Below are 22,476 nucleotides of genomic sequence, written 5' to 3'. Positions count from 1 at the left end.
TGTTAAGATTTTTGTATGTTAAATGCTGAATATTTTCTGTGGGTTTGGATGTTAATTATTGTCAAAAGGTAATCTGTTGTGTGCACATTTCTCTATAATAGAAGAAACGTTGAACTTAGTAAAGAGTTAAATATACATTTTATCCTCTCTGTAAATAAGAGTTCTATAAGAATTTCCTACAGTCTTGCTACTTTTGATCTCTTCAAAAAATGGATAAATATTGGGTTGGATCAAGGATCTGTATCTTGCAGACAAAATGGCTCTTTTGATCCGATGATGCATTTTCAGTGGTGGAATGCGGAGGCTTGATTTTCTCTGATTTCCCCCCATCCCTCTGCAGTCCTATCTGCAGGTTGGACCCATCTGGAACAGTGTGGGAGATTGTACTGGGGGCTCCAGGGGGAGGGGGGAATTGGCAAATATTGCCAGCTTCTCCCCACTTCCTTGCTAGCTAGAGCATCTTGACTGGAATTCCACTCTGAGATTGTTCTGTTAGTAGGAGGAAACCCTGGAATCATTCTGTTGTTTGTAGACATTGTCCTATATGTCGAACATTAATTAGCACATTAAGTGAATACTTTGATATACTTGTTCTTAACATTCCAATTAACTTCCTATGCAATCACATTTTCATAGCATTTATAGCAATTTCACACCAAAAAATCTAAAGTTTAGTTGTTTAAAAATATGTTTATTTGCTTTGTCCTGAGCATGTTAAGTCTTACATTTTCATTTTACTTATGCAAGACATTTATATCCTGCTTTTTAGTCAAATGTGTCCCAGAGCAGCTTACAAGAATTAATAATTAGAAAATCCCTGTACTCAGGCGTATAATTTAAAAATACACGGTATTGAGAGGGGGCGGGGAAACAAAATGGTGATGCTTGATTCATTTGCCCAGATGGATGGGAATCAATCGAACTCAGGTTTGCACTGCATCTATTGTACTTCTGGGTTGCCATGTCCTTTGCTGGCCTGTTCCTCTTTTCTTTTCTGCAGTTTCTCCTTACTTTGAGTTCACCCTTAATCTGATTCTTCTCCTAGTCCCTCAGACCAAGATGTTTCCTCAGAAGCCCTTCTGGTAGCAGTTGGGAGATGGACAGGCCACCACTGGGAGCTAGATGGAGGTTGCTCACCAAGTTATGTCTTCTTCTCCCATCTCCTCAGGGCCAAATATATTTCCATAATAACTATGTAACACTTTCTTAGCTAGATAGTTACCATTCTTTGAACCTAACGCCTGGTTTCCACAGTTCTGGAGTTTGCACATATCGATTCATATTTCGAGCAGATGGTTTTTGGCAGTTCACACAACTTGGTGTAATTGAAGGCTTATAAAGCAAGGACTGCTCAGATTCTAGCAGATCCTCCATCCAGTATATGGTGTGTTATTTAGGGGTGTCCAAAGTTTATTGTGTGGTGTACACCTCCAGTTTTTTCATTTTTTCATATATGAAGTATTGGCTTGGGGGCAGTATGCGTAACAGTTTTTGGAGCCCAAGTGAAATATAAGGCTGGTTGCATTGCTATGGCATCTCATAGAATGCTCTCCTGGAGGTGAGCAACTATGGGGTGGCCCAAAGCTTAGTTTATGGTCAATATCCCCTCTTCCTTAAAAATTTCTAAATACATTGGGTTTTATTAGCATAAGGGCCTTGGGTAATATTTTTATAATTATGATTACGCACAAAAACCACCTATTGGGGTATAGATTTCCCCCCTCCCCCCAAAAAAATACATTCAACATTAATCATCACATATTATGTTAAGAATGTTAGTCCTGGCTTGTGGACTACTATTTTCAATCAAAGCAGTTTATAGTGGGGGGCATATGTCAGCCATTCAAAGAAAATTGAACCATTTGGGCAGGATAGCATAAGCCCAAAGTGGGAAGCTTTGAAGAAATAAGATGACATTTTACTATCCAACAAGGCCAGTTATTCCTGTAAGTCTTGCGATAGCCTGGGTTTTCTTTCTTATATTATTGATGCTGTATAGTCAAAAGTTTTTCTGTGTACTAATAAGAGAGAATGAGAGAGACTTATGTGTCATTAGTAAAAAATCATTTATACTATTAAACTCACTTCCAGCAATGTTTTTTTTTAACCTTCAACAGGTCAAGTTATTTTTTAAAAAAACTATCATGTGTTGGACTGCTGATTTTAGCTGTGTTTGTGGGGAAGAAATTAGCACTTCTGCTTTGCTTTATTCTGCATGGCTTTTTTAAAGGTCAACACTGCTCTCTTAATGTAGGTTATGAGTACTCGCTGTATGCTTTTCAGAGCAGTAGTGTGAGGAAGCTTGGAGTGGAATGGCAGGACGGCCTCATCCTTATGACAGTAACTCCAGTGATCCAGAGAATTGTGATCGAAAATTGCATGGTAGACCCCGTAAACTTTGTAAGCATTCAAGGTAGGTGGCACATATGCTATAGCATCTCAAAATTTTCAACCAAATGAATTCTGAAAGCAACTGTATTGTGGCTCTGTCCTGAGAATGGGTGACATTCACTTAAAGTAACAGATACTGTGCTTTGGATATCTTCATTGGGCTTGTTAATCTTAGCTCACTTTTTCTAGCCATCTGAGAATGCATGCAATATTATAGACTGCCACTTGATTTACCTCATTTGACTATATATCAAACAAGGTAAACATTTCTACCTGTAATGCATGGTGATAAATATAAATTATGTGGGTAGGACATCTCTCTTGTCCATATAGATGAATGAATATTTGAGTAATTTTTGCCCTGTTTTGGACCATTGCTCTTTCACAAACTTGTTTAACCACAGAATTCTTTTTTGCCATAGCTTAAGTCTTATCAAACTGTGCAAATAGGTGAAGGTACTTGATAGCAGGAATGAATGCTTTATATATTGTATTTACAGAAGATACGAAGTATCTAGCATTCTTGTATATAACTCCTTTTGGATCAAGACTTTCATGCGTTCATTGCATTTCAGAATGAAATCCCATCTTCTTAGCTTAGTATTACAATATCTGTTGCCGAGATGGAAAAAGAGGTATAGAATGTAACTGATAGTGGGTATCGATTCAGTGGGGACTCTGAGAATAGAACTTATACTGTCCTGCTTATCTAAGCAGTGTAACCTTGCAACTTTAGTACTAAAGGGTATACTGTTAGTTTAAAACAGTAAACAGCATGGAACCAACATATCCTAGAAGCCACTGTGTTTACATTTTATCTAGATTGCCTTGATCATTTGGGAGGGGCCTTTAGATAGAACTCTCTGTACATCATATAAGAATAAAATGACACAAAGGCATTTTCTGCCGTCCATTTGGAAACTTGTTCTTTCTGGAAAAATCTACTAGGGCCTCAGCCTGGGTATTTTCCATAGATTATATAAACATTGATTTAAGCAGGTTCACTGAATGAGGATAGGTAGGGGCAACCACGATGGTTTTTAAAAATATGTATTAGCACAGTAAAACGTTTTTAACTTATTTATTTATTTGTTAAATTTATACACCACCCCATAGCTGAAGCTCTCTGGGCGGTTTACAAAAGTTAAAAAGGGGGGACATTAAAAAAGTATACAAAATTTTAAACCATCAAAAATATAAAAACAACAGTATAAAACAGTATTCTTTTTTTAAAAAAACACAACAGTTCTGGGCCAAAGGAATATGAAAAAAAAGGAATTTTTTAAAAACAATGCTGATGCATTTTAAAGAAAATTAAGAAATTCAGTAGGCATAATTATATCTCAGTAATTGATAGAATTGCTAGATTGTGCTATGGTACTCAGATACAGAGTTAGCATGAATTAAAACAATTTCAAAAACATTCAGTAGCTTTCCTGTGTATTTATTTATTCTTTTGGCACACTATGATATAAAATATGAAAATATTATTCATGCCTACATGGTTTCTGGTGGGTTCTTAAAATTGTTTTCCTACCATGTCACCCTCAATATGCATTTAATTTACAAATGGAAGGAAAGGCTAAAAAAGTAGAGAGGAATGAAACCTCAAAAGAGATCCTAAGGAAAAGGGTACTTAGTTGCCCGAGACATTTTGATTAAAGTTTTTGTAAGGACACCAATTCCAAGAAATTCTATGATAAAAATTGCTTCCAAGAATTTAGGTTAACCTAAATACTTTAAGAGTACATTTTTGCTGTAATAATTGCCTGTCAGGTGACTGTTGGCAGCTTGCATGCATCTTTCACAAACTCCTTTCACCCGTGTAATTTCTACCATCTTTCATGGTTTAGCATTAATCACAATACAGAATTACATCAGCGTTGGCATTAATCATAGCCTGCAAATCAGTTTTTAACCCAGGCCTAAAAGTTATCAAGAGCAGTTGTGCACCACAGTTGATCCTGATCAGGGAAGTAATGGTATATTCACATAGATGGCATGAGAAGTTGGCTGGCAGCAACAGGGTTCTCATCTCCTAACCATGGTAAGATCACTTACTGATCTTACCATATTGAAGACTAGCTGATATACACGGCTTTGCCCAGGTACCTGAATAATGTATAGTAGGGAAGCAGATCTCGGTGGATGCGACGAACCATTGTATACATGTGCTCTGAACTCCCTAGTACTCATTATTATTATTATTATTATTATTATTATTATTATTATTATTATTTAAAAAGGAGTTAAAGAGGAGGCCAGGGTGGTGCAGTCCCCTCCCTTCCCTTCCTGCTATGTAACAGTCCAGGCACATGTGCATGTGGCAGCACTACAACCTGGCCCCAGCGTGCGGTGGAGACAGTGTCTTATAAGACTGCTGAAAAAGACTATTCTTGTCATTAGCACATCCAAGTCACAAATAAAAGCCAGAACCATTGCTCAGCTAGGTGGAATATGGCAAGGACTTTTGAACTGCTTGTTGCACTACCCAGATCTCTTACTTCAAGGTGTTCATTCCCTTTTTTCCCTCCTGAAATCTGTTTCTACCCCTGCACCCCACTCTGCCCAAACCAAGCATGACTTATTTTCTGTGCACCAAGCCCCCCTCTCCAATCAATACCACCCCCATAGGGCTTGGGCTGATCTCTAAGTGGATCCTGTGATGGTAACCATGCAAATCATGGAGGGTGCTTGGCAACTGGACTGCATGGTTTCAAGCCCCGCTCCCCTCCCTATGATTCCAAAAGAGGAATTGGAGGGAGGCTTTTCTCTTCCCCCGAATTCCCCCCCAAAAACAAAATATTGGTGCCTTCCCCTCCATCCCTGCAATATAACCCATCACATCTTTGCCCCCAACCCCCAGACCAGTTTCCACTTCCTCCCTCTGCTCCCACTCCAGGAAACCTCACCAGGCTGGTTTCCATTCCTAGAATACAAAAGCAGCAGCAGATAGTGTCTTCCTTCCTTCTGCCCAATTTTGGAACTTCCTGCCCCTCTAGGAACCAGAGCTCACTTAATTTAACCCTTGTAGCGGATGGAAGCCAGCTAGGAACTAAGTATTTCTAAGTAAACCAGCTCTGGCAAAGGCATGGTTGGAACTGCAGCTGTTGAGGTGCTTACTTCCTCTCGTAGTTGATTCTGCTCCTTGTGGCTGTCAGAGGACATGTCCAGCTCCGGTGAAGGCATGGTTAAAACTGCAGCTGTTACAGTAATCTTGTGAGATTTTCCACATGGCCACGTGCAATCCCATGAGATCTATGAAACGCCTACACCTCTCAGCATGCCTTCAGTTGCTTGGAGTTGTAGGCATGCTAGGTGTTGTAGGTGTCATCACAAGTTTAGTTTTTAATTAATTAAAAATAGTTAAAACTGAGAAATACTGGATATTAGATTTTTTATGATCACTGTACAGAAAGACCTATCTGCGTGCCCAATTTTAACATCGTGCCTCAACTCCAAGTGGGTGAATATTTCCAGACATACAAACCCACACACATACTTTCAGCTTTATAGGTAGAGAATCTGAAAAGTAACATGCTAGGACACGGGGCAATATCCAATAGTGTCACTGCATCTCTGCTGGTTCCATTGCGCTTGCTGGAGCCACTGCAAGTGGAACAGGAATTAGCGCTTCCTAAAGGAGTCCTGGAAAGGAACCGGACAGGTCAGCGGAGCTCTCTTCTGTGAGCTCTGCTGACTTGTGCCATTCTGGAAATGTGTGGTTTTGATTGCTTTGCAAACTGCTAGTTTCCCATTGTGCTAGCATGCAGGCAGTATTTAATACTGTCCATGAAATGTGTCTATTACAAGGTGTAATCAGTCCAAGAGATTGAGGTGTAAGCAATTATTTTGTCCTATAGAGAATTCTATTGTAAGAAATCATGCAAGTTAGAAAGGTGTGAGCAAAGTTGAATTATATTAAGATTATAGGTAACAGGCTTTAGTATTAAAGTGTAGGCTTGCGGCTATTGTGTAAATATTTGGAAAGATAATATGAATCACTACTTTTGGGTTAATTTTTTAAGAATATTATGCAAAACTCTAAGTACAAGGTTATCTCTTACCCATTTTTTAATGGGTTCATGTAACATAACTTTCCCTTTGTTTCCTCCCTGCAGCCCCTGTGCCACCCCAAAAATTGCTCCAGAGTGTTGGGGGGACATTCTAGCACAGATTTGGGAGTGTGCAGGAGGGAGTGGGAATCTGTTCTGCTGATGGATGCTAGTTGTATCTTCAGTGAAGCATTTTAGGGTCTTACTAAAATGTTGAACTTGTGGGAGGGGGCAGCAGCAACAATAAGTAATGTATAATGAGGAAGAATAAGAGTAGGGCCAAGAGGAAATGGGTTAGGGTTGAGTCATACACCACTTACTGGAAGCGAGAACTCCTAATACTGAAAAATTTAACCAAGAAGAATTGTGAGGGATAGACACATGGAATATTTTCATTCAAATTAGGTCTCATATTTTCAGATTATTCTGCTTTACAGGCTATAATATTCATGTATGTTTAATACTTATCACTTCATAAAATAATATTTCTAAGCAGTTTACATGAAAATACTTAATACAATATAAAAACATAAAAATGATACATAATTAAACATTATTACAGCAACAACCAAACAATGAAGCAGAACAGTGCACTTTATTGTGATTGTTACAATGGAGTTTTGTATGTTTTTGTTAATTGACAGTATTATGTTGAAGATGTTTCTGTCACTGTAGAAGCTGACTTTTGATTTTGGACATGTATACACAATTATTGCAATATGTGAACTTTATCACTTTTCTTCTTTGAACTATAAATAGTATATTCCTATCATCTCAGTACTTTCCCCTGTAATTTACATGTGCTGCTATATAACAGAACTTGAGGATATTTCCACTAGTTCCTCTTCAGTTACGCCAACACACATAATCTGAATTTGCATATAAGTTTTGTCTTCGAGAAATGAGCTTTGCCTCTATTTCTCATTGATTTCTAAACTCGGCCGCCAAATGTCTGCGCTCTAAAGATTTTTAATGTTCAGAAAATTTGTTGTTCTTTTATGTATACATGTTTGCACAGAGTCCTTTGATCAAACCAATATTTGAAGATACGAAGCTGCCTTATACTACTGAGTGCAGACTGTTATCTAGCTCATTATTGTCTTCGCTGACTGGCTCTCCAGGGTTTCAGAGCAGGGTCTTTCCCAAGGACAGCACCTGGAACCTTTTGCATGCAAAGCAAGTGTTGTACCACTGAGCTGTGACTTCTCCCCTTTTGAGACTTTTTGAACAAGTCTGAAGGTATGCAGACAATTGTTCTATTTTCACCAAATATCCTGAGTAAGGCAGGTAGATAACAGAGTGCAAAAGATGAGTATTGCATAGATGAAGAACACTTGTGGAAGCTGTTTAATACATATGTAATTTTCCAGCCGTCTTCTATTGTATTACATATACAGCACACACACAAGAACTACATATAATAAAACATCACAGTTATGTAATTCGATGTGAGAGGCATAAGCTTTCGTGGACAACAGTCTGTTTTCCATATTTAGTCCAGAAACTAAATATGTGTTTGCTTTGTTATTTTCATAATTTGTTCCCTCAGATCAGTGACCTAAATCCTAGTCTGTGGTGGTACAGTTAAGAAATATTGGAATTGTAGAAGAAATACTGTGCTTAGAACAGTTACTTGCTTACTTTGCACATATGGTTTCTTAACCTGAGTTTATCTTGACTGTTGTCTCTCCTATATGTTAAACAGACTGATGATGGCTGACTTTTTTTAAAGGACTTTAAATGGGAATTTTTGTCTAGGCGAACCATAATAGGATTCCAAATGATGCTCATTGATAGTTTATACTGCCTTGAATGGCTATAAAATCAGGCATGAAAGATGTGTGACAGAAGAAATCTTTTCAGTTGTTTTGTTTATTGAAACCTGACAAGCTGACAGGACTAGAAATAGCTTCACAGATGGCAGTTGGCAATATACCAAGCAGCTCTTCGCTTATGCGTTCTTCACACCGTCCGTCAAATATGCTAGCCAATGGCTGCTTAGAGATGAGGAAATGGTAAGCATGAATTCAGCTTACAGGAGGCTGCGAGGTCAGACGTCAGTACTGCACTGTGCACGGCTGAGTCAGTGGCTGTGAGGAAATGAATTGAATTAAATATCGAGGGGGCTTGCGACTCTGAGCACTTAATAGTCTGAATAGCTGTAACAGGATTGTTACCCTTGAGGGGGAGAGGAGAAGAAGCTGCTATAAAGAAAGGCAGGCAATGGAGTATTGAGAGGACGATGGAAATAGCAAATATGCTGAACTTGGCAAGTAATGCCAGAGGATGCTGAGCTGGCTTCCAAACCTGCCGCCTGGAAAGGAGCAGATTTCCTTTGTACTTTGGTCTCAATATTTTCTCCATGTTTTTGTGTTTCTTGCCTATTCTACACAAAAAGCAGGTGCGTAACCGTTAATAATGAGCGGTGTTTAATGGGATTGGGAATACGCAAAGGAGATGAACTATCCTTTGTGTAGCTTCATTTCTTTAAATGTCTAATACGACAGAGCAGTCTCTCTCTCTCTCTCTGTGTGTGTGTGTGTGTGTTTGTGTTTGTGTTTATAATCTTGTTCTTAGAGGAAAGGCTATAATACAAAGAGTTGTGGTTGGGGCCTTGGATGCATTTCTGTAGCTTAATGTAGCAGGAATTAAAAGTTGTAAATTCACATAAATGCAGTTTCTTAGAAGAGGTTATTTTTTTAAAGTTTTGTTGACTTAATAATTGTTAAAGCCAAAGCCGAATATTCATTTTTATTATTCTAAAGATTTGTAGACAAAAGTTTTTTTTGTAGCTGTAGCATTTATAATTTGAAATATACTCTAGTTACTTTATCAGAAAAAGCACTGTCATTTCTTTAAAAAGTAGTCTGAAACCTGAATTGTGTCACTGTCGTCAGTCACTATAGACACTAACAATATGAAAATAGATCATGCATTTTAAATCTGCAGTTTTGACAGATGTTGTTGTTCAGCCCCTTTCACAAGGTTGTAAGTATAGTAAACTGCTATGGCTTGTTTGTAGAATAGCTGCACTTAATTTTTTATTGACTTGAAAATTTTATAGCATGTCATAGGTGCATTTTTTTTCCATAATGAAAACATCCTAATTTAGATATTTGGAAGTCAAATAGAAATCAAAATTGTTTTTAGACATTCTGATTAGTTCAGGCCTGTCTGCTTATAGTCCACTATCTTGAGGCCTTTTACAGCTACATGTGTGTTTATTAAGGTGTTTGTGTGCAGTGGCTTGCCACAAACCCTTGCTGATATGTGGTTTGTTGTTGTATGGGGAGAAATAGTTTGTTGCTCTCACTCCACGTTGCAAGCTGCTGTATGTGAATGGCTCAGAGAAGCTGCCACATAGTAATAGAAGGCTCTATATAGTGGCAACTTTGTGTGCTAAAGGCTTAGCTTTCCCAGTTTATAGAACTTGAAGACTTGTGTCCCTTTCAGATCAGGTTTCAGCAGTAATCTGTACTAGAGATGCACATGTGTTAGAGCACCCTTCCCGAACCTGGTGTCTTCCAGATGAGTTGGATTACAATTTCCAGCATCCTCCAGCCAACCATGCGCACTCAAAAAGTGCAGGCTTTGAAAGAATTGTGCTAGCTGTATGTAAGTTGATGTGGGTTTTCTAGCCTTCTGCTACCACATCCACATGAACACCAGGTGATTGAGTGCTGTCTCCTTCCCACCCAGGTTGGGTCAGATCATTGGAGCCTAGACTAAATAAGTATCTTGGAACAACTTCCCCGTACCCACCATCTGCAAGGCCTGGGGACTCAGGGCCAAAATAAATGTTCCTCAAATGTTCCTGGAGGAGAAGGCTATCAATATTTACTAGTCCTGATAGCTCTATGCTATCTCCAGTATTGGAGGCAGTATGCCTATGTACACTAGGTGCTGTGGGGGGGGGGAAGGGGCAGGAGGGTGCTGTTGCATTCATGTCCTGCGTATGGGTTTCCCGTGGGCAGCTGGCTGGCCACTGTGTGAACAGAATGCATGACTAGATGGACACTTGTTCTAATCCAACATGGTTCTTCTTTTGTTCTTATGTTCTTAAATCATGCATAGCAGAGTTGTGAATGATTGGTTTCTCACAGCATAAGCATACACGTTTATGATTCGGATTGAGACCATGGTGCTCTGAGGGAGGATTGAAGCTTCCCCCCATTTTGTCTCCAAGTTTCCGGTTGAAATCAGGAGGTGGGGAAACTTAAATATCCCCCTCCCAGAGTGTCATGGTCCTGATCCAGTTTGGGACTGTTCACACTTACACTGAGATAAGTAAGCCAATCACGCAAAGCTCTGCTATGTGTGATTTGAAGAATGTTTAGTTTGGCCCTCAGAGGAATTAATGTGTGCTCTGCGGCTGCCTCAGTCTTCTCGTACCTGGGGTTCAGCTGAGGAAAAAGACAGTTACAATGTGCTGCATGTAGCTATCAGCACTATGCTAGAGGGTCTAGCAGAGGTGCAAACTCAAGAGTCATCCCAGGTGTTATCTTTGACAGCTCATAGTGGCAGCAGGGGAAGTACTACCAGACCTTAATGAGGACCAGGTTCAGCCAGAGGTGAAAGATGAGATCCAGGGGTCAGATGGCCCATAAGATAAAGAGGTGACAACACTCAAGGAGCAGGTCTTCCCACATGATGAGCAAAAGCGGATGTAGATCCTCTTCTTCCACCCACCCACCCCACTCCCCGCAGTTCCTCCAGAGATTCCTCTTTCTCAGTATCCTCTGTTTCAGAAGGGCTGTGTGTGTCTTCTGCAACATCTTGGGGGGATCCCATGATGTTGTCCTGAGGGCCAAGAGAAAAAGAGTTTGCCTTTCTCAGAATTGGACCAGTTGACCCAGATCTTCTCTGGAAAGGTCAGAGGCATCAATTAATTTAGATACTAGAGAGAATGGGGAGTTGTCAGAGGAGTCGCTCTCAACCATTGTCTGATTGTTCCTAGTGGAGGTTTTCCCTACAAGGTTACATAGGCTTTGCAACCTTCTCTCCAATCCCAAGGTTGAGATAGCACCCAAGGGCCTCCAGGCGGTTATTCCCCAAGGGCCTCCTAAGCCACTTAGTGCCATTCTGAAGTTTCTCAATAGGGTTCAAAAGGCAGAATGGACCAACCTAGCTAAAGGGAAAGCCTCTCTCTGTGTTTTGAATAAGGTTTATTCTTTGGCTAGTAGCATCATGAATACGTTTAAAGTACCTGTGCCCCATACATCCCTCTACAGGGGATTCGAGGCAGTGAAGGACTTTGTGACAAACTTTTTTTTCTCTAGGGCCACATATCTGTGGACAGAGAAATTGACAGGGTCGAAAGACACCTCTAATCCTATGAAGGATGGTATATGCAAAACAGCCCTTGCAGCAGTGCTGATGGCAGATGGTTGAATGTAGTGTAATTAAATACTTGAGCTATTGTCATGACTTCGGTGGCCAAAAGAAACAATTGGTGGAGATCCTGGCAGCGTAGTTCACAGGCCCATCTTGCAAGCTCTGCTTTTTGGGGGCTCCTTGGAATTTGTGTTTATTGAGACAAGAAGACAGTCCTTACCAATTCCAGACAAGAGGAATGAAAGAATAATAATAATAATAATAATAATAATAATAATAATAATAATAATAATAATGTGCCATCAGCGTTCATGGTGCTGTACAGAACAAAATAAAACAGAATACAAAACACCCTGCCATATGGCTTACATTCTAAAATCACAATAACAAACAGGGAGGGAAAAGGCCAAGACACAGCAGTCATTTTGATCCCCACCCTTCCCTACCAGCGGGATTTTGGTCCAAGTGGTTCTGTTGGAAGAGGTTTGGACAAACGTCTAACCAGAAATCCTCCAGCTTCACTCTGGTTGCCAATTTTAACAAGGGCACAGCATTTGGCTATAGGAGGTGGTCTTCTCAACTTTACTCCCATTTGGTCACAAACAACCTCAGATGCATGGGGTCCAGAGGACAGTTCCAAGAAATATGCCCTAGAGTTCCAGGTGTCCCAGGAACAGGTTCACTGTCTCTCCAGCAGCCTTTCTTAGTGCTTAATTTTAGGGTCACTTTGAACCTGAATGGCTCAACAGATTCCTTTAGCAGAGAAACTTCAGGATGGAGACCTTCAGGACCATTGTAGAGACTATTTCAGAAGGAGACTTCCTAGCCTCAATGGAAGACACAGAAAGTGCCTGAGATTTGCATATCATGGATAGCATTTTCAGTACAGGGTCATGCCATTTGGACTTGCTTCTGCGCTCAGGGTATTCATCAAGATCCTCATGAATTTGGTGTCCCACCTGATGATGAGGGGCATCTGTACCCCACCTGGCTGGTATTTCCATCTGGTCCCCATCAAAGAAGGGATCATTGGAGAATGTGTGATTGACACTCAACTGTCTGGAAAGACACCAATTTATTTTAAACATGGAAAAGAGCTCTCTGGTTCCATTGTAGTCCCTGAAGGCCTGAGATGGGGGAGGTGGGCTGTGCTGGGAGAGGGCAATCAGGGAAGGTTGGGCAGATGCAGCTTGCTGGGAGCAGCCTCTGACCAATTTTCCTCAATTGTAGCCCTCCTACCTCGCATACCAGCCCTTTCCTGGGGGTCTCCTGGCTCTCACAAAGAGGGTCTTTGAGGGCCAGAGGGACAGGGAATTCCCTTTTGGCTGCCACCATCTTCTTTGGCATGCAGAGATTGCTGAAAGGGCCTCAGCAGGTGCACTCTTGCACTTTAAGTGACAAGCACTCCCCCAAAGAGAGCACCTTCCCATTCTGACTACTCTTCTGGTCTTTGTTGCCAACACTCCATACATACTGACATATTTTGTTTTTCCTCTTCCTTATGAAAACATTTTTGGAGCAGTCAGGAGTGAAGCCATTTCCCTTGTTGTTCTCCACCTGACTGAAGAGATCCGGTCAAGCAGAATGGATCTCTCTGGAGCTTTACTTGTGGTTTTCACTGGATATGGTGGGGGTTCTGAAGAGAGGATTGTACTTTGTAACAAGGTTTGTGTGTCAAGTCATGAGTAAGAATAGCATTGTGCTTCAGAATTGAGACATAGTGGGAGAGACAAGTTAGTGCTTCTATGGAGTTCGGGTAGGGATTTGCTATGGGAAAGGAGGCTGAAATAAAGACGTATGGGATAAAATAAAAAGCTAACAGGGAAGAGGGAATTGAATGGTACTCTTGGCTAAGCTTCACATTTCAATTAGTGATATTGTTTCAGTGGTGTTTGCCTACATAATCTTTTTGAATAAATGGTTTTTGAAACAAATGTTTACTGTGATTATCCTCTGGTCACCTAAGGTATACCCTTTGTAGAGGGAGTGAAAAATATTTCCCATATAAAAGGGGGTAAAATTACTTTGAAAGCTTAGTTTAAGTTTTCCTCTTCAAAACCTGCTGGGTTTCGTAGCATGATTATTATCTATTCTAGAGTTTCAGGATATCTGAGTAGGAAGTGTATTATCTGATTCATGAGGCATGCTTCCTGTAACACCTGTTTACTGTAGCTAGTTCCAATTGTTAATATGTATGAACTTCACTTGCTTTTGAAACTTGCTGAAGAGGATTGTATTTTATTCTGTGGATTGTGTAGGATTCCTGTTGAGGACTGATATTTTTGGAATAAGCAAAAGCTGAGGGCTAAATTCAGCATTATAATGTGAGCAGACCTCTGCTTGTGGAACAGACTATTTCCGTTCTCCTTCCCCTGCCTGCTCTCAAAATCTGTTCCAGAGGGTCTTCCAACCCTCCAGGGCAGTTGGGGAGGGGGTTGCAAGGGGGAGGGGGAGTCCTTCCTGCTGGTAGATGCTGTTCTGTCAGTGGATGGTCACAATTGGATTTCACCCTAAATCTAAAAGTAGGTACAAAATCTTGACTTACCCTTTCATAGAATTATACTTCCCTTGGCTGAAGAATGTGTTATGTCTCCTGCTGTCTTCTTTCCCATTCCATAGTTGGAGATATTTCGGCTTTCACTAATATTCATCCTTCGCCTTAAGCAGCTTACATATTTGGAAAATGACTTTCAGAAAAGCAGCTTAGTGGGCAATGAAGGGATGGCCAATACTAATAAATACAACAGAGTGGAGACCTGACTTTTTCCCTCTGTCTGACACACACTTAAATTATTTAGGTAACTGCTCTCTCGCTCTCTGTTTTTCCCTGCATGTATGCACATACCTTGCACAACTTTTGAGAGGTGTTTCAGTGTGCATAGAATGTTTCCCACTTTTCTTCTAACTGCCTTTTCAGTAGGGTATAGCGCACATTTAACATGTGCTGAGGGCTGCTTTGTATTTTATGCAGTCTCTGAGGGCTGCTTCATTCTTTACAAATAATGCTAGATCCCTGATTTCTACTGCTTGTTAATTATGTTTGTTTAAACAATGAAGGGAGCTGCAATGATGCAGGCTTGGGAAATAGGCACATGGGAGCCAAGGTTCCTGTGTGTTTCCTCCTGTTATAAACATTCACTCCTTAAAATGTTCCAGAAATGATCTGATTGACACCCTGTGGAAATGTGGGGGGTGGGGGGGGCTGTCTTTTCCAGTAATACGTAAAGAGGCCTTATAATGTGATGCATCATTTGTGGTCTGCTGGGGTCAGAAAGGAGTTTCCCCAGCTAAGATCTTGTGGGTAGGTGTCCCTATCGCTTTTAGCATAAAGAACTACCACAGAGGGTTTGGGGTGGGGTAGTCATAAATCCTACTAACATCTTATTTTCAGAGAAATAGATATATAGACATTGTTTTACACTTGAGGTCTGATATGAGAAGGAATTTCTCCTTGGCCAGGCTAGCTAATGCTTGTTTCTTTTCCTCACTCTTTTTTGTCCTCTATTGTTGTGGTAGGCTTGACTTCTTATCTCTTCAGGGTATGTGGGTAGTATGCCTTGTTAGCTCCTAGTTTGCTTGTGACAAATTCACTTGCTTTCTTGATTCTATTGCTCAATGTGTGGAGGTTCATTACTTTAAAGTTGGACTTGCTGACTGTATTTTCTTCATGCTGTATGAAGAAAAAATCCTATGTTACACAAGCACTTTTATTGCTTGTTGCATTTAATCTTAGGTCTGCTTCATTCATGCAGCAATCCATGTGGGTAGCGTGAAGACTTTTGTATGAAGTGATTCCCCTGCTGTTCAGGTGGATTTTAGTTGTATCATAAAACCCTAAACACTGAACACTAATGTGGCTAAAATGTACTAGAACTCTGTGAGGGCTTGTATAGGCAAAGTCCTTACTATACGTAGTTTTCCTCACATAGTTGCATAGTAAGTGATATGAAGCAGGCTTTAGACTCTAATCATGTATAATGACATGACCTTCTCGTAATGTGATGCGTGTTGACAGGGTAAACGTTATATGAGGGAAAGCCTTAATGAAATATGGAATATTAGCACCTTGATGATAGATGCTATGATTATAGACTTATGATTTTCTTTTAAGTATGAAAAATATTGGAAAAAACAAAAGCAATGACATTATGGGGGGGGAAGGATCGTTACTTCAGAATAGGAAAATCTAAGTTCTTATATCTAGGAATAGATAATTCCTGTTTACCCCTTCTTAAGAAGCCTGACAACTTCTTCCCTCTTCACTTTGTTTCTTTTTTAATCTAACTGTTCATGTTTAAAAAATATAAGAGTACAAATGCACCATTCTTACTGTAGTTACAAGTATTACAATGATAAATGGAACATACAGTTGTCAGCCACAGGAAGTAAATTTTAACTTTGCTTAAGTGTCACTTCTGCTCACAGAAAGGCTTTTGATCATATGAAGGCTTCTGCTAGTGGAAAAGATGTGATTTTTCACCCATTTCTCCCTGTAGTCCCCTGTGTTTGGAGGGTCTCTCATTCCTCCATAGCAGATTTTTGGAAAGTACAAGGAACTGCAGTATGTCTTGGGGGTGAAGGGGGGAGAGAAGATAATCAAAAATTCCTCCTCCACCCCCCTTTTGCAGGTGGAATTATCTTATGAGTGGAATTCTGCTCAAAGGAACTCAGAATTTAAGCCAATAAATTAAACATGGATGTTATGTGTGTAAATTACTGGCTTGACTTTGCCAATAGTTTAATTATTTTTTTATTGTGAATTTCAGCAAAAACAAACACAGCAACTACAAAAAGGGATCCAAAGAAGAATATATATAGTGTAATTACATGCTTCAAAAAGGCTCAGCTTCAAAAAGGCTCAGTTTCAATTATTACAGCATTCTGAAAATAAAAAACCGGTTATATATCATCTTCAGTAAAAGTAGACCAGATATCCATATGTAGGTCCATTCGCATGTGATGCCTATGTACCACTCTTTCGAATGTTGCTGGTGTTGTTAGGACCATAATCTCCATTGATTATAGGAAGTGAGCATTTATCCTTCCAGTGTTGTGGTATCAGTGTTTTGGCAGTCAAAAGGGCACGAAAAATCCATTTATGCTGTTCATGTCTTAACTTCCAGGAAGTAGGTAAATAGTTTAAAATAACATGTATATCAGTAAATATTGAAGAGTGTTCCAATACAAAATTTGTATGGTAATTTACTCCCCAAAAGAGGCATCTATTGGGCACTTCCAAAACATGTAGTTAAAAGCAGCATTAGAGCAACAACAATTAGCCGAATTAGACAAACCTTTATTATAGAGACATTGTGGCATCCAATAGACCTGAAACAAATGTTTTTGCTGAATAAGACATAATCTAAGTTCCATAGACATTTCCGAAACAGACACCAAAGCAGTGATCCATTGATTAGGCAATCCAATTCCCTGTTTCATTCCTGCTTAAGACCCTGTGTATCATATCTATTCAATGATAATAAGTATTTGTAAACCTTATCAATTTCCAATAGCACAGAGGACTCTGAGGCTGTAAAAGCAGCAGACCCGAATCTAGATTCTTAACAAATGTTACAATTGCAAGTATTGTCATTTACCTGTAGCAAACAAGTCAAAATCGATTTCGCAAAGCCAATAATAACAAAACCCCATCAACACCACCCAATAATTGATCCAAGGTAAAAATCATATCCATCCAGGTCCACCACAAAAACATTTTCTTTCTGATTTTTAAATTTGGATTTCCCCATAAGGTCAAATTGGCATGGGAAAATGGATTGTTGTGAAGCCCAAAATTTAGTACAGGTGAGCAAATAAGACTAATGCTGTATAGCAAGATTTGGAAAGCCAAACCCACCTTCATCAAATGGTACTTCCCCACCCTAATTTGTGAAACAAAGAATTGCATTTTTGAAAATAAGTGCATTAACTTTAAACTCAACTTTAAAGATTCCCATTTATCTATATCTCATAAAATCTCATTAATCAACTTATTTAAATTTATTTTGAGATAGGTCTCTAGGAATAAGTATTCCCAAGTAAGTAATAAAATTTGGGCACCATCAAAATTGCCAGACTTTGAAAATAGTTATGTTTGTTTCAAACCTGGATAGTACCCTTTATTATTAGTTTTGATTTGTCAGAACACATTGTTTAATGTCCAGCCCTGCTATTGATAAGTTTGGTGTTACTTTTCATTACTTTGTTTCACTATTCAAATATGAAATTAATTTATGGTAATTAACTGGTATATCTTTAGTGTAGATCAGGAGTTGGGAATGTGTGACCTTCCAGATGTTGTTGGACAGCAACTCCCATCAGCCCTCACCATTGGCTGTGCTGATTAGGGCTGATGGAGTTGCAGACCAGGCTTATCTGGAGGTCTACACATTCACCACCCCTGCTATGGATGAATTAAAAGAGTCATGGATTAAGATGTAAATGCAGAAATGTAATTTTCTCAGCGGCTGTACATATCTTGTTTTAAAAGCTCAGCATGACCTGGCAGGTCTACCATACATGGGGTTGGGGAAACCTTCATTCTTTCCTTTGACATTTCCAACAAAAGGAATTATTTGTAGTATTGAACTTTGGGGGGGTATTTCTTGTCATTAGCTTAAAAGCAGTTTTCTCTTACATTTGTACAGAATGAAACATGGTTACTACAATTACAAAAGTACTCCCTGTTATCAAAGTGAATTGCCCTGCCCTAGCTGTCCAAACAGGTCTTTATCAGTTCAATTTCACAATAAAAGATGGGGGAAAACCTTAATTTTTAGGCACAAGGGGATTTTTTTGCTGTTAAGATCAAAAACTTTTCAGAAGTAGTTAACTGATGGTTTTGATCAATTACCGTCCTTAAAAATATGTTATGATTTTCAAAAATTCAAATCATGGAGGTTGTTAATTACACAACATTTTAAATGTTCTCATGTATACAGGTTTGAGCTCCAGTTTGGTTTGCTCCAAAGGTTAAAAGAATCTTTTTCTAATTATAGTGAAGATTACTGCTGATATCTATGATGTGGATCAGCTAATTCTACTTTTGTATGTTTCCTATAGAAGGTTCTGCCTTAAGCAAATTAGAAGGTTTTCCAAAAATTTAGTTTGCACTACTCTTATAAAATTCCAATCCTTATTATGGGCTTATTGTCCAACTTTATTCCTGGTTTTCTGCATGTTTATAAATCCATTCTAATCTAAGTACAAAGAATATTTTTTAAAAAAATCTTTTAAGATTTTATACATTTTATACTTTTTGTATGCATCCATCCTTTTTTATTTTGGTCTTTGTTACTCTCTTTTATATCTAAATTAGTGCTATAAAGGTAGAGCATTCAATGGATTTTTTTCTTACCCAGCCAGCCCATTCTACTTTTAATAGAAAGGCTTTTTAATAGAGTGCATGTTAAATTGTATGGCACAATAGAGTTATAGTCCAGATATACAAAAGCTTGTTCAAAATAGAGGTCAGCAACAGCTGCCTGGGGTCCCAAGGTAATCGGCCTCTCTCTTCCCCTATAACCTGCTCCATCACATTCACCATTGCACTGTTCAAAACAACTTGGGGCTGGGAGGGAGAATTAGAGAGGCCACTCCTTAATTAGTTTACTCTTCCCCATCTCAGTTCCTTGACCTGCTTAAGGCAATACAGTGTGAAGATAAAGGCTAAGGAGAAGTAACATTTCAAGTTCTGAGATTAGTCTGCCCTTTTCCTCTCTTCCTCTTTTTCAGTTGCTAGAAAAACTAGGTCTTGGGTTTCTAGGCAGTCATTCTAGTGTTGTAGCAATGAATGTCCCTAAGTATGATGCTCTCCATATAATACAAATGTTTATATTATAACCTGTTTCATACAACATGTTAAACCAGAGTATGGGGATGAGCGTGGATTGTCATTGAATGATGGGTTGTTGTAGAATTGTGGGTTGTAGTTTTGTATGAACTCAGTTGCGCTAACAAACAATGCACAGTTCACAACATATCAACAAATCATGGGTTCTCTTTGTTCTTTGTTTGTAGCTAACTATTTGTAGTTAAATATTCTGAGGAGCACATTGCTAACAACATCAAGACCAACAATAAAGATTTTTTTAAAAAAATCAAGCAAGAAACCAGCCATGGAGGCAATTGTACCATTGGATAATAATGGAGTTAAAGAAGTACTAAACGAGGATAAAGAGATTGTTGTGAAGCTAAATGAATTCTTTTCATCTTTCCTTACTGCAGAAGATATAGGACAGATACCTTTGCTTGAGCGGATGTTTTGAGGAAAGAAGTCTGAGGCAAATAGTGACAAAAGATGAAGTTCTCAACCTTATTGACAAATTGAAAATTAATGAATCACCAGGTCCTGCTGGTATCCATCCTAGAGTTCTTAAAGAATTCAAATAATGAAACTGCTGATCTTATAACAAAAATATTAACATGTCCCTGAGATCAGCCTCTGTATCTGAGGACTGGAGAATGGCCAATGTAACACCAATTTTAAAAAAGGAATTGGCGTATGTGTGGTGGTGGTGGAAATCTGGGAAATTACAGGTTAACTTAAGGACTGTTCTGAGTAAATTGGTTGAAAGTATATTAAAGATAATTCACTTCATCAATGTAGTGATGGCCACTAATTTTGATGGCTTTACAATGGGATTGGACAAATTCATAGAGGATAAGGTTATTGATGGCTAGTAGTCCTGATGGCTATATGCTACCTGCAGTAACAAGCAATATGCCTATGTACACGAGTTGCTGAGGAAGACGGGCAGGCGGGTGCTGTTGCACTCATGTCCTGCTTCTGGATTTCCCATGGGCAGGTCTCTGTGAACAGATTGCTGGACTAGATGGACCCTTGGTCTGATCCAGTTCTTTTGTTTTTATGTTCTTAAGTTAGCGTGCTACAGTATGGAAATGGACAGTCACTAACCTAACTTATTTGAACATTTTGGAGGACATTCTTGCTGAGCTTAGAGAAGGGCCAGGGGATGTCAGTAGTTGTGTGTGTTACGGCATCCCCATGGATTTTTTGAGAAGTAAAGATGGCACCTTTGCAAAAGGAAGAAGCTAGCTTAGAGGTCTGAATACTTAAAAGTTAATGGCACATGATTTTGAAGCTTCCTGAAAGAGTCTAAGACTCCAAGCATGCAAATAAGCTGGAAGAGATTGTTCGATCTGCTGCTGATGTCACAATTGCATCAAGTGAGAATGTAGCTAGAGGCTAGCACAAAGATGTGTCCTGGGAGCTCTGTTGACTTCCTTCAGAGCTTGAATGTGGAAGAGATTATGGAACTTGAATGGCAAATGACATTTCTGTGGTACTTCTCATAATGTATGTTGGCTGGACAAAGTCATTCTGATCGTTTTTTAAGTAAGCTTCAGTTTTAGCTTGATTGGCCAAATGTGACTCCATAGTATCATAGATCATTAACATTTTGTTTTTTAATGATTTCTCCTTTTCACATTAAGAAACTGGTAATCTAATCTTAATTGTATTTAGCTTGAGAAATTAAGTGAGCTTCTGTATTTTTGAACAGAGTATTTTATTTGCCAATCTATGTAGAAAGCCTGTTTTAGGAAAGACATTTCCTACATATTTCTTAATTCATTATATATGTTTGTACCCTTCAGTGTGCCACAATACAGTATGAATATCTTGCAGATTGTCTGTAAAACAGGGTATTGTGAGCTCTTCAGAACTAGACACTGATATAGGTATCTTACTAAGATTAGGAAATACGTTCAACAAACAGAACTGGAAATAAATGTGTTACTAACTCATGTAGTATTGTATGTTTCTTAAATGTTAATACTAAAACTTGACTTGAACATGAATACGTGTCTCTTTTTTCTAGTACTTCATCTCGTCTTGCTAAAGGGGATTGCAGCAAAATGAGTCTCCATGGTGCTAGCGGTGGGCATGACAGGTCACGAGACAGACGTAGGTCAAGTGATAGATCGCGTGATTCCTCCCATGAAAGACTAGAGTCTCAACTCACTCCATGTATTAGAAATGTTACTTCACCAACAAGACAACATCAAGGAGGTATGTAATGCGGGAACTATGAAAGATTTCTTAAAAAAAATATTGCGCTTTTTAATAGCAATAGAAGTGCTAACTCTTACATAGGTACTTATATTTCCTGAAGACATAAGGGAGTGTTCATTTTATTTTAGCTTAAGTCTAGGTTTGTCTTCATACATGAGGCTTGCCTTGCAAATGTGAAGCTGACATTGACCAGAATGCTCATTGGCATTACAAACCTTCATCTTCCACTTTACTTCCACACAAATGATCACTTGTGAACATAAATAGTGTAAGAGATAGTCAAAGGCTAATTCAGCTTCATGTGTGAAAATGTTTTTGTTACTACTTCCTGTTTACATATTCTGTTCTAGTATGCTTTATTTGGGTCTATAGTGTCTCTGATCCTAGAACATTTTACATTTCCTCTTTTTTTTCACGGAATGTGGTAGTTCTTTCTTGTTAGTATTTGCTACTTCATGTATGAGTTCCCATTTGCAGGGAAATGCTAAATACTGATAATCTACCTAATATGATGAACATAATGTACACTGTAGTAGTTCTGAGACAGGGTTGCAGGTAACATGGAAGGTTGCCTGTATGAGACATCCTGTGTGTGCTTTCAGTATACGTAGGGAAGAGGTGTGACACTCAGATTAAAAGTGAAATTCTAACCCAGAATAT

The 22,476-nt window shown here is 39.1% G+C and overlaps 1 protein-coding gene across 4 annotated transcripts in view; it reads left to right on the top strand.

The window, feature by feature from the left end:
- Positions 1–22,476, top strand: part of BTBD10 (BTB domain containing 10) — a 37,439-nt gene that overhangs the window by 6,832 nt on the left and 8,131 nt on the right. The window contains exons 2-3 of one of the 4 annotated variants that reach the window (XM_063117297.1): positions 2,255–2,413; positions 21,623–21,813. In XM_063117297.1, the coding sequence (XP_062973367.1) occupies positions 2,313–2,413; positions 21,623–21,813 (292 nt within the window). In that variant the 5' untranslated portion in view covers positions 2,255–2,312. Of the gene's footprint in view, positions 1–2,254; positions 2,414–8,500; positions 8,848–21,622; positions 21,814–22,476 lie in introns of those variants that run through there. The other 3 variants (XM_063117298.1, XM_063117296.1, XM_063117299.1) reach the window with 3 other exon arrangements.

The sequence above is a fragment of the Elgaria multicarinata genome, chromosome 2, assembly GCF_023053635.1.
Source record: "Elgaria multicarinata webbii isolate HBS135686 ecotype San Diego chromosome 2, rElgMul1.1.pri, whole genome shotgun sequence".
NCBI classification, from domain to species: Eukaryota; Metazoa; Chordata; class Lepidosauria; order Squamata; family Anguidae; genus Elgaria; species Elgaria multicarinata.
The sequence above is the reverse complement of the archived record's forward strand: the minus strand, read 5'-3'. Positions and strand labels throughout refer to the sequence as shown.